This window comes from Emydura macquarii, unplaced genomic scaffold (genome assembly GCF_026122565.2).
Source record: "Emydura macquarii macquarii isolate MOO-44397 ecotype Brisbane River unplaced genomic scaffold, CSIRO-AGI_Emac_v2 contig_1551, whole genome shotgun sequence".
Taxonomy (NCBI): Eukaryota; Metazoa; Chordata; order Testudines; family Chelidae; genus Emydura; species Emydura macquarii.
The window spans coordinates 19,388,986-19,404,223 of record NW_027131688.1 but is presented as its reverse complement, the minus strand read 5'-3'; the positions used below and the strand labels follow the sequence as shown (position 1 = coordinate 19,404,223).

The 15,238-nt window shown below is 38.8% G+C and overlaps 1 protein-coding gene across 5 annotated transcripts in view; it reads right to left on the bottom strand.

Annotated features, from left to right (window-relative positions):
* The window catches only part of PPP1R13B (protein phosphatase 1 regulatory subunit 13B), a 145,318-nt gene that overhangs the window by 69,076 nt on the left and 61,004 nt on the right, over nt 1-15,238 (bottom strand). For all 5 annotated transcript variants that reach the window (XM_067554984.1, XM_067554981.1, XM_067554983.1 and 2 more), the window contains 2 exons: nt 13,486-13,605; nt 7,652-7,719 (listed from right to left, as the gene is read on the bottom strand). In XM_067554984.1, the coding sequence (XP_067411085.1) occupies nt 7,652-7,719; nt 13,486-13,605 (188 nt within the window). The remainder of the gene's footprint in view (nt 1-7,651; nt 7,720-13,485; nt 13,606-15,238) is intronic.

Below are 15,238 nucleotides of genomic sequence, written 5' to 3'. Positions count from 1 at the left end.
CACTTTGTAAAAACCTGAGGAGCTGCTGACAGACCAAAAAGGACTATGGAAAACTACCTGGTTCACAATAAATCAGAGAAATCTTCTGTGGCCTTGGAAGATTGAAATATGAAAGTAAGCATCCTTCAAGTTGAGGACAGCATAGTAGTCCCCTGGATCCAGAGAAGGGATAATGCAAGCCAAAAGACCATGTGGAACTTCAGCATCTTCATGAATCTATTCAGGTTTTGCAGGTCCAGGATGCGTTTGAGACCACTGTTGGCCTTCAGGATTAGGAAATAACTGGAGTAAAGCCCCCTGTCCCTTAACTCCAGAGGAACCTCCTCTACTGCTCCCCCATGCAGGAGAGTTCGCACCTCCTGGATTAGAAGTTGCTTGTGGTCCTGAAGAGGGACAGGAAGGGAGGGTGGGAAGGAGGAGAAGAATTGAATTGCAGAGTGTATCCCAGTCCTATTTGTGCGTAGTACCTGGTCTGAGGTGACATGGTCCCATGCCCAACAGAAGTGGGATAATTGGTCCACAAAAATCGGCGATAGTGGATCCAGACACTGTTCTTGTATGCTGTCCTCAGGCGTACCCTCAAAAGATTTGTTTTGACCCCGACAATTGCCTGGCAGGCTCATGGGTCGATGAGGTCTGGGGAGGAGTCCTCTTACAGCATCGACCCTGCCTCCTATTATAATTCTGCCTCGACTGAGGCTGGTAGAAATGGGGCCATGGATAGGGCTTAAAGTGCTTCCTTGACAGAGTGGGGATGTTTAACCCTAGGGACTTTCAAATCCTTTAAGTTGTGGAGCTTAGAGTTAGTCTGTTCCAAGAAGAGAGACATGCCCTCGAAAGGAAGGTCCTGGACAGTCTGCTGCTCTTACTAAGGGAGGCCCAAGGCCTGCAGCCATGACCTTCTCCTCATGACCACAGCCAAAGCCATGGTTCATGCCACAGAATCTGCCATGTCCAAGAAGCTTTCAGGGACACTTTCGCCATCACTCTGCCTTCCTCGTCTATAGCCGAGAACTCGGCCCTAGACTCCGGTAGCAGCCTTCCTTGAACTTGGACATTGAGTCCCAGGAATTAAAGTCACAGCGGCTCAGGAGCACCTACTGATTGGAGAGCCGAAGTTGGAGTCCCCCTATGGAGTAGATCTTTCTGCCAAAGAGATCTAGCTTTTTGGCATCCTTGTTCTTGGGGGTAACTTCTTACTGTCCCTGTCTCTGCCATTTGTTGATCGCTGCCACCACTAATGACCCTAGAGAAGGATGGGTGTGTAAGTATTCAAGCCCTTTTGGAGAGACAAAATATTTTTCTCCATCCTTTTTGCAGTGGGTTGCAAGGAGGCTGGAGTCTGCCACACTGCCTTAATGGGTTCCAGAATGGCACAGTTCAGGGACAAAATCACTCTCAATGGCCCCAAAGAGGCCAAGATGTCCCCCGAGGTCTGGGAGGATTCCAAAATTTCCTCCACCTGGATCCCCAGGTTTTGGGCTATTCTGCTGAGGAGCTCCTGGTGTGCCCTGTAGTCACCCTGAGAGGGCACAATCAGTGTACCCACGACCGCTTCATCAGGGGAAGAGAAAGATGTTTGGACAGGTACAGGTCCCTCCCTGTTCCTGTCCTTCAGCACCTGAAGGATCCTGCAATACCAGGTCCTGAAGTTCAGTGCCGGGATCAGTACCAGATTGCGGTTCCTGTACAGAGGGAGGTGATGGGGGAACTCTACACTTGGACACAATGGAGTAAGATCTCCTCAGCTGTAACCCCTGGACCAGTTGGAACACCAAAGGATTCCAGAAAGGCCATTGCACAGGCATCTGCCACAGTGCTGGTCAGGCCATTGGGAGGAATCCTTGGCTCATGTCAGCCATCAGGTAATGTCAGTCAGACCTGTGTCAGCTCCTGCAGAAGATATAAGTTTCTGCCTCAGAGCAGTAGCTTCTCGGCGACCACAATGGAGCAGTACCAGTTGGTGCCAGAGAGCGGTGCTGGGAGGGAGGCGACCGGTACTTTGTAATCATCACCGGTTTTCCCTTTGACAGAACCTGGGGCCTCAATGCCATGGCAGCTCTTGCCTCTGGTGCCCATTCACACCTGGTGGGGATGGCAGTACCACGAGAGATAGTAGCTCCGGGGCTGCCTCAAACGACTCTGGTGTGGATGGGAATGCCAGGGCTCTCCCTCGGTTGAAAGACAAATGGTACCAGACTCAACAGGCCCCTTCTCTGAACCGGAGTTAACAGTACTAAGTTGGCAGCCGTGGAATCCGAGTGGCATGGCACGGGTCTTACTCTGTTGTTTTCCTGTGACCAGCAGGCCTTGGAGTTGGGGAGCGCCATGTGTCCATTATTTTTTGTTTCTTGCTTGCCACTGGTGACTGGGAGCAATGCCGAGTGTCTCATTGAGGCACAGACCTCCTCTGCACCAGAAAGCCCTGACAGTGCCGAGAGTCCTAGGACGCAGACGAGGAATCCTTCCTCGGTGCTGAAGAGGCTGAGCTGCACTGTCTGTCTCTCAGAGATGTCGGTGCGTTTCTCACCAAGGTAGAGGTACTCAGTGCCAAGTCAGAATGAGTTGGCTCCGAGGGGGGATGGAGAGCTGCCTCCATAAGGAGGAATTTGAGTCTCTGGTCCTTTTTGGTACCGTTATAAATCCAGCAGTGCTCCCACAGGTGGAGCTCCCCCAAGCACTTAAGGCAGGAAGAATGGGGGTCACTAATGGACATAGGCTTATGACAAGCTGCCCATAACCTAAACCGCGAGAACTGAGGAATGAGGGTAGAGTTCTGGCATTATGAAAAGCAAAATAAACTGCGGAGAGACCTGCACTACCTTCCTGCCTATACACTACCTTCCTTTCCTCTTCTTAAAGAAAGCTGCCATGTCAAAAAATCCTGAGTTAGGATGTAGAGTGATGATTCCCATCTCAAACTGATTTTTTTTTTTTTTGGAGTTGGTGCCACTACTTAACAAAAAGACCATCTCAGGTTCCACCTCCAGTCTCACTTGTGTTCTCACAGCTTCCCTGTGCAACTGCAGTAATTGCCTACATGAAAAAAGTATTTTAATCTGTATTTAACATATAAAAAAGGACAAAATGCTGATAACATTAATCACACTAATCTATTTTTATTCTTCATTTGATCTACTCTTTTCTCCCTTGCTTCCCTCCATCATGCTCTTCTGTGCTTGACCCCTTTCTTCTCTCACCCTATACCTCCAACATGCATTTGGCTCTCTTCTCACTTTGACATACCTGGCCCACCTCTTCTTTCTGTTTCCCTCAAATAACCCCCAGCCACCTTTCCTCCTGCAGACAGCAACTCCAGTCCCACTGATGGCTCATTTCCTTTCCTGTGTACCAGTGGCCCCTTGTGGAATCAGCTATGATTGCTCTTCCTCCCTGTTTCCATACAATTTGCAATGAAGAGCTTAGATACCTGTAGAAGCAGCTGGCAACATATGACCAATCAGCTCTCCACAGACCATAGTTTTGAAACCACTAATATAAATCAACAGTGGTTCTTGCGGCAAGTGGACTGCTGGGATATCAAAATCTTGATAAAACTGGCTCAGGTATATGAGTAAGAGGAAAAGAGAAGCAACTACACATTAATGTGACTATTATTCAGCAGCAGCAGGATTACTCTCCTCTGCTCTAAAACATAAGTTTTCAACTTTGCTACTTGAGTCAAGAAAAATCTCAAGCCTCATCATAAGATCAAGCCTGTCCTGATACCACATCCAACAGTCATCCCTGTTCCAGAAGCTGGATCCGTCATGAGAGTGGCCCCTCTCAAAAATTTAGAAAGTGAGATTTTGAAAGGCAAAATTATCTATCAGCCAAGCCAGCTATAAAGTAACATTCCATTTATAACATGATTTAAGTCCTATGACAGCCATACAGCTTCTCAAACTGCAAATTTTAAAATAAACTCATCATTACACTAATTAGGACTTCTTGGCTCTGCTTTGCTTTTGTCAAAACAGCTGTTTTGTACCATTTAGCCTTTTGAAGGACAATCTTGATTTGTTCCATCTTTTCATTACAAAGGCCACATCAATAAACTAAGATAACAGAAACAGCAGTATTTTCCAATGTTATTCATAATGTTGGCAATAAAGCAAAAAGACTCATTATATAATTTCAAAAATAGGAATCTTCAGTTCAATTCGGGAATACAATTTTCCACTGAAGAAATTGGAAACTTTGTATTTTACAGAGAAAAGAAGAATTGATCTTGAGAAGCTACCCTCTTCATTGTGGTTCCAGTCAAGGGGAAAAAATCTAATTGTATCAATCTCTTCTCCATAGGGGTGACGAGAAGTCAGGGTATGAGCACAGTGCAATTTCCTCCCAGGTGGAAAAGTTGGTAAGGTTGGAAATAAAAGTCAGGCCATGATAAACTGCACTCACTCTCTGGTGCCTAAGAAGAACCTGGCAACAAATGCTACCTCACATAGACCTTGTTTCATTCTTATGGATGATAAATATTGCTTTTATTGCAATATGTGTTTGACCTTTTGAGGAGCCTTGCTCAATTATTAATATTAAAGTCTCTCTTTTGAAAATAATCTTATAAAATCAAACAGTATTTTTCCTTCTGACTTTAAAATCACCACTACTGATCAAAAGTGGTGATCATGCAAACAGAGAGAGCTTCAAAGAACAGAAAATCAATTGCACACATGATTAATACCATAAAATTATTCAAGCCGAGTTCTAATAAAACAGATTTATTGTCATTTCATCCAACGGTATTGATTTAAACACCAAGACAAACATTTTTATACTACTACACAACTTTCTATGCATCAGTCATACTTTCAGCTTTATCCAGTTAATGTTATTGAAATATTGATTTTGCCAAATACAATTAACACAATAAGAATACAGTAAAAATGTACCTGATTATAGAATATTTGCTAACTACGTTTTGTAAGCTTCTTCAGTGTTCCATTGTATTGCATTTATTCTAGAGCAGTACAATATTCAGCATTCTAATAACAATGAATAAACCTAATGCATTACATAAGAGTAAGCCGATTAAATCCTTGAGCCTGAAACCATGTCTTTCCTTCCTCCCTCTCTACTTTGAAATTTGTCACAAACAGAATCTTAGTTTTCTATGCTTCTCAGAACCTGCATTATTCATATAATTAACATATGTATTTTTATATATACCACAATAACTTAAATCAATTTAATCCCTTAATGTCAATAGGTTTAGTGCTTATGGATGTGAAATCTTGAATTCAAACACAAATTGACACGTTTCAGATGCATTTATAATAGCTCATTATAAAATCTCCCCTTGTTGTTAAAAGCAGGAGTTTGATTATTAATTATTATTATTTAAAGGGTGACCTGAAAATCTTTTTAAAAAAAATTAAATCAACCATGATAATAGATGCTGAGTGTCAAGCTGAGAATGGCATTCATGATGTTACAAATCTGAGACATAAATGTAAAATTAACAACTGCATGGTAAACTGGACAGAAAGCCATACTTTCATCAACTTTGGCACTGTCAACAGATGGTGATTAAAGGGAAAATTACATTTGCAACTCTCTGCTTCCAGATTTCATAGGAGGTCCCAGATGAAGTGAAACTAATGAAGTGCTCCTGCATACGAAGGGTAGGATTTGGGGAACTATATAGCAGTTATGCGCCTCTTGTACACCACGGCACTGTATCATCTGTACACTGTCACCAACGAGGATGAAGCAAGGCAAATAGAGTGGCACAGTAGAGTATCTATCAGCCAGTGCCCCCCAAAGGGCACAGGAAATAAAAACTTGTAGCATTTGATCAATAGCTGTTTGGTGGCTGGAGGAAAATTTCCTTCCACCTTGTTCCTGTGGAGAACATCAATGCTCAAAACAGCTGCTAAGACTGTAAGACCTACTGTGTGCCTGAATAATAACAAAAAAAAAATGGAGGCTTTGTGACCATCTATTTAAAAGTGCACATGCATCTTAGGTGCCTATAACTGGATTCCATACATTTTTGTGTCTTCAGTACAATGTTGAAGATACAATTGCAGGAACAGTTATAACTATAGTATCCCATTGAAGGCAATGGGATGACATAGGTGTATATGAATGCAGAACATGCCCTGCAGATTCTTCATTGTTATAGAAGATGCATTAGAAGGCAAGAAGCTAGCAAGGCCACACCCTCATAGGACTAATAGTAAGAATTTCTACTATAAAATGGGGGCTGATCAGAAGAGAAAGATCTCAAGTCTATTAGTCAATTCCAGTATGACAGTGAGGAATCAATGTAATGAGGCTGTAAAAAATGCAAATATAATCCTAGGACATATCAGGTGAGGTATTTCCAGTAAAGATATGGAAGTATTAATGCCATCATACAAGGCATTGTTAAGATTTGTTATACTGTGTATAATTATGGTCACTCATGTTCAAGAAAGATTAATTTAAACTGGAATATGTCAGAGGTGGGCTAGAAGAAGGATCAGGGGAATAGAGTACCTGTCTTATGAGAAGAGACTAAAAGAGCTTGGCTTGTTTAGTCTAGCAAAACAAAGGCTAAGAGGGTACCTGATTGCTCTATATAAATACATCAGGAGGTAAACATCAGGGAGAGAAAAGAGCCATTTAAGCTTAAGGACAATGCTGGCACAAAAACATATGGGTATAAACTAGCTATGAATAAATTTAGGCTGGAAATTAGAAGAATGTTTCTAAACATCAGAGGAGCGAGATTCTGGACCAACCTTCCTATTGCAGTAAAGCAAACAATTAATTTTGATGGTGCTTGATAAATTTATTAATGGGATTATGTGACATGGGTTGCCTGTGACAATATAGGACTGGACTTGATGATCCAGAAGGTAGTCCTATGTCCCAGTGATTTTCAGGTCCCAGGTTTGAGTTTTTTAGGTCTGGCAGTTAGGAAAGCCTTATTTTTACTTGTAAAGAGGAAGTTTAAGTCTGGAAATAATTGAATCACAACAAACAGGGAATCTCCACAATGCTATTTATGTGTGTGAGATCTTTCAAATTAGAAACACACTTTGAAGTTTTACAGAGTTAAAGACAGACATAAAACAAAACAAAAAAACAATCAGCTGTTACAACAAGGCATAAACTATAAATAGAAGTGGCTGTGAAATATGGCATTCAAGACTCTCAGCTGGGAGAGAAACTCAACCTACTTCACCACTGTCTAAAAAGCCTCCTAATCCATAGATATGTGCTTCAATTTTGATAGGCCTATACATGACTGCTAAATCAGGAAGCAGCTGCAGAGCAGCAGCTCATGTAAGAACAGATGTTTGGATAGGTAGTGCTGAGGGACACTACTGTCTCAGAGTAATCTGAATGTTCCTTCCTCAAACAGGTTGGGGGAGGCAGGAAAGTAAAAGGACACAATCAGCAGTTGGCAGGACATTAGGCTGCTTTTGTGGGGTTGGGGAGAAGATTAAATTTTCTGGAGGACAAGCTATTATCTATGTTCTAAGAGTTAAACTGTACTCTTGCATTCTCTTTCAAAAATACACCACTGAATCTTAAGCTTTAATATCTTTCTTTCAGTTCCCAGCTATAACAGATACATTTAACAGATGGTGTTAGCCACTATTTTAAATGTTATCTGCGTATAAACACACTGTATTTATTATTTGTTACATACCCCATTATCTGTACGTTTCTCCACAGGTATATTTATTCCATTTCTTTGATTTTGGGTCTGACGTCCACCTAGAAATAAAGTATCAATCTTATTAGCAAGGGGGTTTTGTTTGTATGTTTGAATTCAGGTGGTTTTCCCTGTAAAACTACAACCGTGTCTAAAAATTACAATCAGTCTTTAACAAATCAGATTTTTTGTCAGTTTAATTTCCATCCTTACCAATTACACTACTACATTATATTTGTCATTTGGTAAAAAAAAGTTCAAAAGCAATTAAAAATTTGATAGACTCTGAGGGTTTTTCTTCTTTTGGGAGAAAAGGAGAGGTAGCAGGTGTTTTTGTTTTTAATGCAATGGGTAGCTAATCAAGTTTATTTGAAGCTCAGCCAAACAGCACTGAGTTTTTTTCACACTGATACTGAAGTGATTTGTAAATATTAAGAGTTACTTAAAATATTCTTTCTAATCCTCTAGAAACCATCCCATATGTATCAATATTTATTACAGTATCAAGATTTTTTTTTTTTTTTTTTTTTGCAGTAAGGGTCCAATGCCTTAAAAAAGAGGCTACAAATTTCTTAACAGAAGTTTAGCAGTTTAGGAAGTATTTGACAAGACATATTTGTCAAAAGAATAGATAGACTGGTTGCTTTAGTTGTTGCCAATATTCATTTTAACACTGAACTATTCCTCTTGGCTGTGGGCACAAAGTTTCCTTTTACATGTAATGTCATTTCTGCCAATTTCTACTATATCAATCCAAACCTTTGGTATTAGGTTACTCTTTCTAGGTGGCAAAGTCAGCAAAAGTAGAGAATGTTGACTTTACGGCCCTCCTCTATTAAGATCTGTAACATGTGCCTCTGTAATTTTCTGCCTCAAACAACTTTTGTTGTCACAAACATCCAGGAAATAGTGTCATTTAAACCAATGAATTGAGCATCATGTTGCCACAATTTCGTTGATATAGCCTCATATTTCTGTGTCCACATAAGCAATAGCTCTGGCTGAGTATATTGCAAATGTATATATTATGTGGCATGGCACCTTTTCCCTTTAGTGGGTCTAGTGCTTTTCTCTCATGGCAGGATGGGGTATAACTTTGTCCCTCAGCGTTTTCCCCTTCTAGAGTTGGATGAGGGTAACACTTTTTCAAAATGGCTGCTCCCTTCCGGTTTCTAGTACAGTCTCTGGGCCTGGTAGGCCCTCACCTTCTCATTGGGGCTATGGCCAAATATCTGGGGGAGAGGGCGGTCCCTCCCTCTACTCTGGACCCCAACCCAGGGGCCTTAGAAGTAGCAGCCTCGTGCTGCTGGTTTCCAGAATGCTGCTAGTTCCCCAGGGTTCCTTCCCCACGGCCTCTTGACTCAATTTTCCACACCCTGTTCAAGCCAGGCCTCTCCTGGCCTCCGTGCCTGGGTAGTCTCTCAGTCTCTCGTAGCCCCTCTGGCAGGGCCCTTTCCTTCAGGCCATGTCTCAGAACCCAAATAGGACCACTCTTCTGTAGTCCTCTGGCCTGACCCTGTCACAATTAGAAGCCATTTCCCATATGCCTTGTAAACTTCCTTATAAACTTGATTCATGTTACAGTGGTTAATTTAAACGCCTTGTATGTCTGATTTTGAAAGGGCAAGCATGTTTTTCATGTACGTGAAACTCTATACTACGTTTAAAACATATTTAATACATATACATTTATATTGCACTGCAAATCACAGAGGATAGTTAAGTACTTTACAGTGTATAGAAATCAGTATGTACAGTCATCCCTTCATGTATTACTGGATTTCACCTACTGTTAAAAACAAGTAGCCATTCTGTACTATGATAGTCTACTTTCAAGAGAGGTAGTGGGGATTCCCTTATTCCACTGAAATACTGAAATAATTTTGGTGGACAAGGTAACTATGTCTGTTGGAACTTGGCTACAGCATCAAAGCCAACATCTTTCTCTTGTGAATAGAAACAAGGAATTTCTCTGACCACAAATAATCAGGACCTCAATTTTAAGTGTGATCATGCCTCAAATATATGTAGAGCAATAATCCCTTAAAACATAAGATAAAAGTTAATGTAGGACCTAAAACTGGGCCACTTTTAGTAATCTAAACCATCATCTAAGGCTTCAGGTCCCTCCTCACTGTTGTAAAACTGATAAGCAAAAAAAATACTAGTTTTAGAAAAGTTTACATATGGAACAACCAAAAAAGGCTCAAAGTGAGGATTGAGCAATCAAGAGTAAACTGAGATTTAAGAAAAAAATACTTGTCAGAGAGGGTCAAATTAATTTAATTGAGTCAAAACTGCCTGAGCATACCAGTAGGCATCTCAGTTGGTGACTCCTTCATATCCCTTCACTGTTTAGTTGACCATGACAAAGTGGGTACATATACAAATTACAATCTCAAAGTTTTCTTGTAAATTAATTATGATCTATCCCTGTTTGATCAGAGAAAATAGATTCAATTACCAAACACCAGACCCTTAAGGATGTTCTGATTTAATATTACGCTTCTTGATAGAAAGCTTCTTTCTAAAAGTCAAGTAGACTATAGGGTTTTCATGATTGAAATTGCTACTCCATTTTTGTTTTAAAATATTGGTATATGAAATAGCAGAGGAGTCTATCAGGGATGTTTTGCAAAATAAATTTTAATATCTCTTTCTCGGATCAAAATTGTTTGCTTGGAGATGCGTAATGCTCTTTTCAGGAAAATAAAACAAGGGATCTTGCCTTTAATATAAAAGCTGCTTTAAGCCTTGCATCCCTATCAGCATTTCTGGATCAGTATCAAAAGGAACAGAAAACTGTTTTATGAAATAAAGCAAAATATATTTTTCTATTAAGCTGTCCTTGTAAGAGACAAGTCTAGTTGTTTCCCACTTCTCCTGTCTTTTGGTATGTGGCACTTGTGCTCTGTTGCAATGACAGAAAAAGCATTCAGCATTCTAACTAGTTCTGGAGTGAAACATTTGAAACTTGTTTATGTCATCCCTGGCACCAAAGCATACAAGTAACAGGGAGGTAAATTAAGTGTCCATAACTATTCTGATCAGATTTTCTGCCAAAAGAGTAAAAAAAATTAAGGTAAATATATTTATAATAATAACAATGATTGTATTTTGTATTAGGAAAACAAGCTAAAAGTAACAAGCAATTTGTATTAGCAAAACAAGCTAGAAGTAACAACCAAAAGTGAAATGCCTAGGAATCCTCTTTATCAGTTTTAATGGAGACCAATGCAATCTCAGCAGCTAACCTGTCACTGAATAGTAAAAAAGAGAACAAGAAAGTGGTAAATTTGTGCAACATACAGCTATGTAGAAAAGGCAGGAAAACAGGAGTTAATTGTCTCAAGGGTTATTGAAAGACATGTACTTCTCCAGTTAGGCTGCTACTGTAGAAGTGTGAATAGAGAAGTGAAGCAAAGCAAAGAGTTCTAAGCAGAGGCAGCTGGTTACTAGGAACTGGTGCACCTGAGCCTGATCAATAATTTTACAGCTATCAGCCACACTAAGTACTATAGTGTGTAGCTGATACTGCAAGTTGCAGTGCTGCCTGTTGCCACTAAGAGACTCCTGGTCCAGTCTTAGAAGCTTCAGTAGCTATGGGGTGTCTGGGTCTTACCAGGAAACACCTGAGGGAATTGTTCAGAGAGGGACATTCATGACTGCGGATAGATATTTAAGGCAGGGATTCTCAAACTTTTTGATCATGTGAATCACTTCTTACAGAGTGTCTTGGGGACACACCTCACCTCCCACCAGAATTGCATAATATCCTTACGGGAACTAGAATAATTACTTTCCTAATATTTCTCCATGTAAACAATGTATTTTTAGGAGTCTTTTAATGTGATTTAGCAGCAAAAGGATGCTGAATTTATATACAGAGTCTATTTTAAGCACATTGATGCTTTTAATAATATTGTTTTTAAAGCCATGTTTAATGCATGCTTGAATAACTGAATGTAGGCAGTTTTCTGGCTTCATTGTTTTTGAGAATTTTAATAAAATAATGTCACTTCCCAGTGAAATTCTGATTTTTGTTTTTCTAGTTCTCCTCTTTACTGCCCCCATCTCCAAATGATTTCTCTCTTGAGCTTTAAATTACCACTGTTAATAGATGGCATAATACAAAAAAGAATTCCCAGGAAATATTTGTGAATAAAATGAACAATTTCTGAATTTGTGACAAACTGAAATAATACATTTAGGAAATGAAAATTAATTTTACAAGACATTTCCAATGTAATGAAAAGTGTTGTAAAAAGTTATCACACAGTCACTAAAAATTTAAGAAGAAGAGATTTAAAAAAGTAAACAAATTCTAATCTGTGACTAAAAGTCCTACACTAGATGGAAGGGTTCAAAGTCCTGAGACCATGAGTTTTTTGTTTTTTTTAAAAATTAGTCAGGAGTGCCAAATATAACACTTAACACATTAACAGAATAAATATATCACAGAAGAAAAACAAATAAATGGACATGCAATAATTCCTATACTAAAGCTATTCTTATATACTGCGGGAGAGGAAGTCTGTAATGTAACAACCATTTTATCCTAAGGATAAAAGAAGACATATATTTTTTTTTGGATTTCTTACATTTACCATTAGAGGCATGTAAAAAGTCATTCCATACACACATATACTACCCTATATTCAAACAGCACATAAGAGAGGGGAAGTTAATATTTCCTTGTGAACACTTTCAAAGCCATGACAAAATATGCCTTTTGGTAACACATTTTATAAAATTATACAATGTACATCAATAAACTGTATGAGTGAACAATATTAAAGTAATTATGTATTATATTAGGCTAATGCAGCATTGAGGCAGATATGGCAATTACCTGCAATATCCTGAACACACCTTACTACATTAAGTTAAACCTTACTGAATTAAGTATTTTAGGAGTTCATTGTATTAAAAATGTAAATGTTTATATATTATTATGGGATTGTACGTAACGTCTCTCAGGAGGAGACCTGACAAATGTAAACCCTAGTAAGTGTTATGAACTTCAAAAGGACTATTTGAAATAATGTGAACTTTTAAAATTAAGTGGATTTCCCAAGAAATCACTAAGGGAAGAGGTATGCACATGTAACACCTCAAGTTATGCACAACCCCCCCCCCAAACTGCCTTTTGAAGCTGCACCCTGAGGAGAAACTCATTGTTTATGAATTACCTATTCCCAGATCAAAGACTCAGGCTGTATAAAGAAGGGACTAACTTTTTCAGGAGTATACTTGTTGTGAGCTAAGAGCTGTAATGAACTTGTGACCACAGAAAACCTCCTTGGTGAGGTCTGAAGGATTGTTCACCTGCCAGTGCCCTTGTTGGACTTGGGGTGATCTCTGGTATCCTTATCAGCATGCATGTGGATTCTTTTATTGTTTTTAATGTTTTCTCTGTAATGCTTTTACCTTAAGAATAAATGTGCTTGCTTAGAAAGAGCTGTGTTGTAACTTAACTGTGGGCAATTACACTGTTTATAGTCTCTAAGGAGAAGGCAAACCAGGCATGCAGAGGCAGTTTGGTTTGCTGAGGAATTCACAGTGTAGGCATGGAACTGTGCAGCCTGAAGATACACTGGTTAGGAGGAACAGAGATGTGTGTCTGTCCAAGAGAAGAGACAACTGGGGAGCTGGAAGGCTAAGAGTGAGTGCTCCTGCTGGACAATAAGGGGGAACAGAGGTACAGTTGCCTTGAACTGTGACGAGTGCCAACAATTTTAATCCTTTCCTATAAATAATTCTGTGAAGCAATTTGATTAGTTAGATTTAGTTATCTGCAGCAAGTAGTGTAAGGTAAGGGTACTTACTCTGTTCATTGCTTTCAGCTGGAGATTCCTCATGTCGAAGAAAAAACTTCACCTCTTCCCTGCGAGATCCCCACTTCTGCAAATGGTCATACATCATGTGATCAAAGGGTATAGGGCGTTCTGAAAAGTATAAAATAAAGTATTTCTGAGTCCAGTAACTTCTTACAAAGTAACATTTAAAAAATTGCTTAAACAAGTGGGTGTATTTTTGGTATTTCAAGCAGCCATATGATGACTTAACATCTAGAAAACTAATTCAAAATAAAAGCAGAAATAGGAAGAAAATAACTTCAACAGTATATTAATACACTATTAATAGAACATAGTTAAGTACGTAATAATAGTGATGTAACTTTAGATAGTACAACTACCTACATAATTTCAAAGTTTATAATCCTACTATACATTCATTTAAATCTTGCCAGGAATTTTCCATCACCTACACCCTTTCAGATAGTTAAACCTTTAAACTCTGCTTCCTTTACCAATTGGATTTTCTGGTCCTGTCATGAAAGCATCACACTCAGTCTGAACCATGATACCGCCAATGAAGCCACTAGACTAAAGTCATGTATAATACAGATGTATAATGATAATTCATGCCTAAGAATTCAGTTATGTGCTACCACTCTTTTAGAGTAGATTATACAATAGCCACTAAAACAGTAGAAACTGATACAGGATTGCAGTAATCAGCATATGCAAGAGTAAAATCAAGATGACATTTTCTGCAGTACTACAATTTCTCTCTCTCTCTCTCTCTCACAGACACACACAGACACACACACACACACACACACACACCCCTCAAAATTTTGAGCAAGGTTTTTATTTCAGAAATATCAAACTAGCTAGCAGAAGACTAAGCAACATATGATTAATCTTGCAAAATATTTAATTCTAATTTCCAAATCTCCAAGAATCTATTTTTTTTTTTATCTAGATTTTTCAAAATTATACTTATATCAGTGTTTAAATAGTGCTGCACAAGTTAGAAAACCTGCGAAGGGTGCCCCTTTCCTACTAATAGACAGGAATGTAAGATAAATTAGGAAATAAGTATCTCATACTCCATTCATCAGAAAAGGCACTGGATTTTAAAACCCAATTTTAAGATAAAACAAATAAAAAAAATAGGTAAATCAAAATAAGGTGTGTCTAACAGTGGGAAGCTTACTGGTATGAACTTATACCAGAATAATGGTATAAATTTAAGCTGATAAACTTTCCTGTGTAGACAGGCCGTAATATTTTTTAGTTAATTTTTGGTTTTTTTAACTTGTATTTTACTGACAGCAGCGTCAGTGTAGACATACCCTAAGTAACAGATTTAAATACTTTCTTCGATTTCATAGGATTTAATTACAATTACCTATTTTGCCTAATTGCAAACTGGCTGATTATTAATAGTTAGACAGGTTTCACCTGCCTTTAAGCAAATTATTCTGCCCATACATAAAGGTTTTAAGTGTCTAATAAGATACAAAGACTGAATTTAGAATATTTTGGGAAACAATGTATTTTGGACTTAATTTACCAAACCAAGACCATACTCACATGTAGTCCGCTCTCAAAGGTGTAATCTTTGCTAAAGGCTGTCAACATAGAGGTAGACAGAAGAGACTGTAATGGAAGTAACCAGTTTATCAGTTGTGTCCTATCATTTGTGTTTTGTTTAATGTTTTCTCCGCTTTAATACTAAAAGAGCCATGGTAAATAATAGTGATTATTTTGCATGTTTTTAAATCATAGT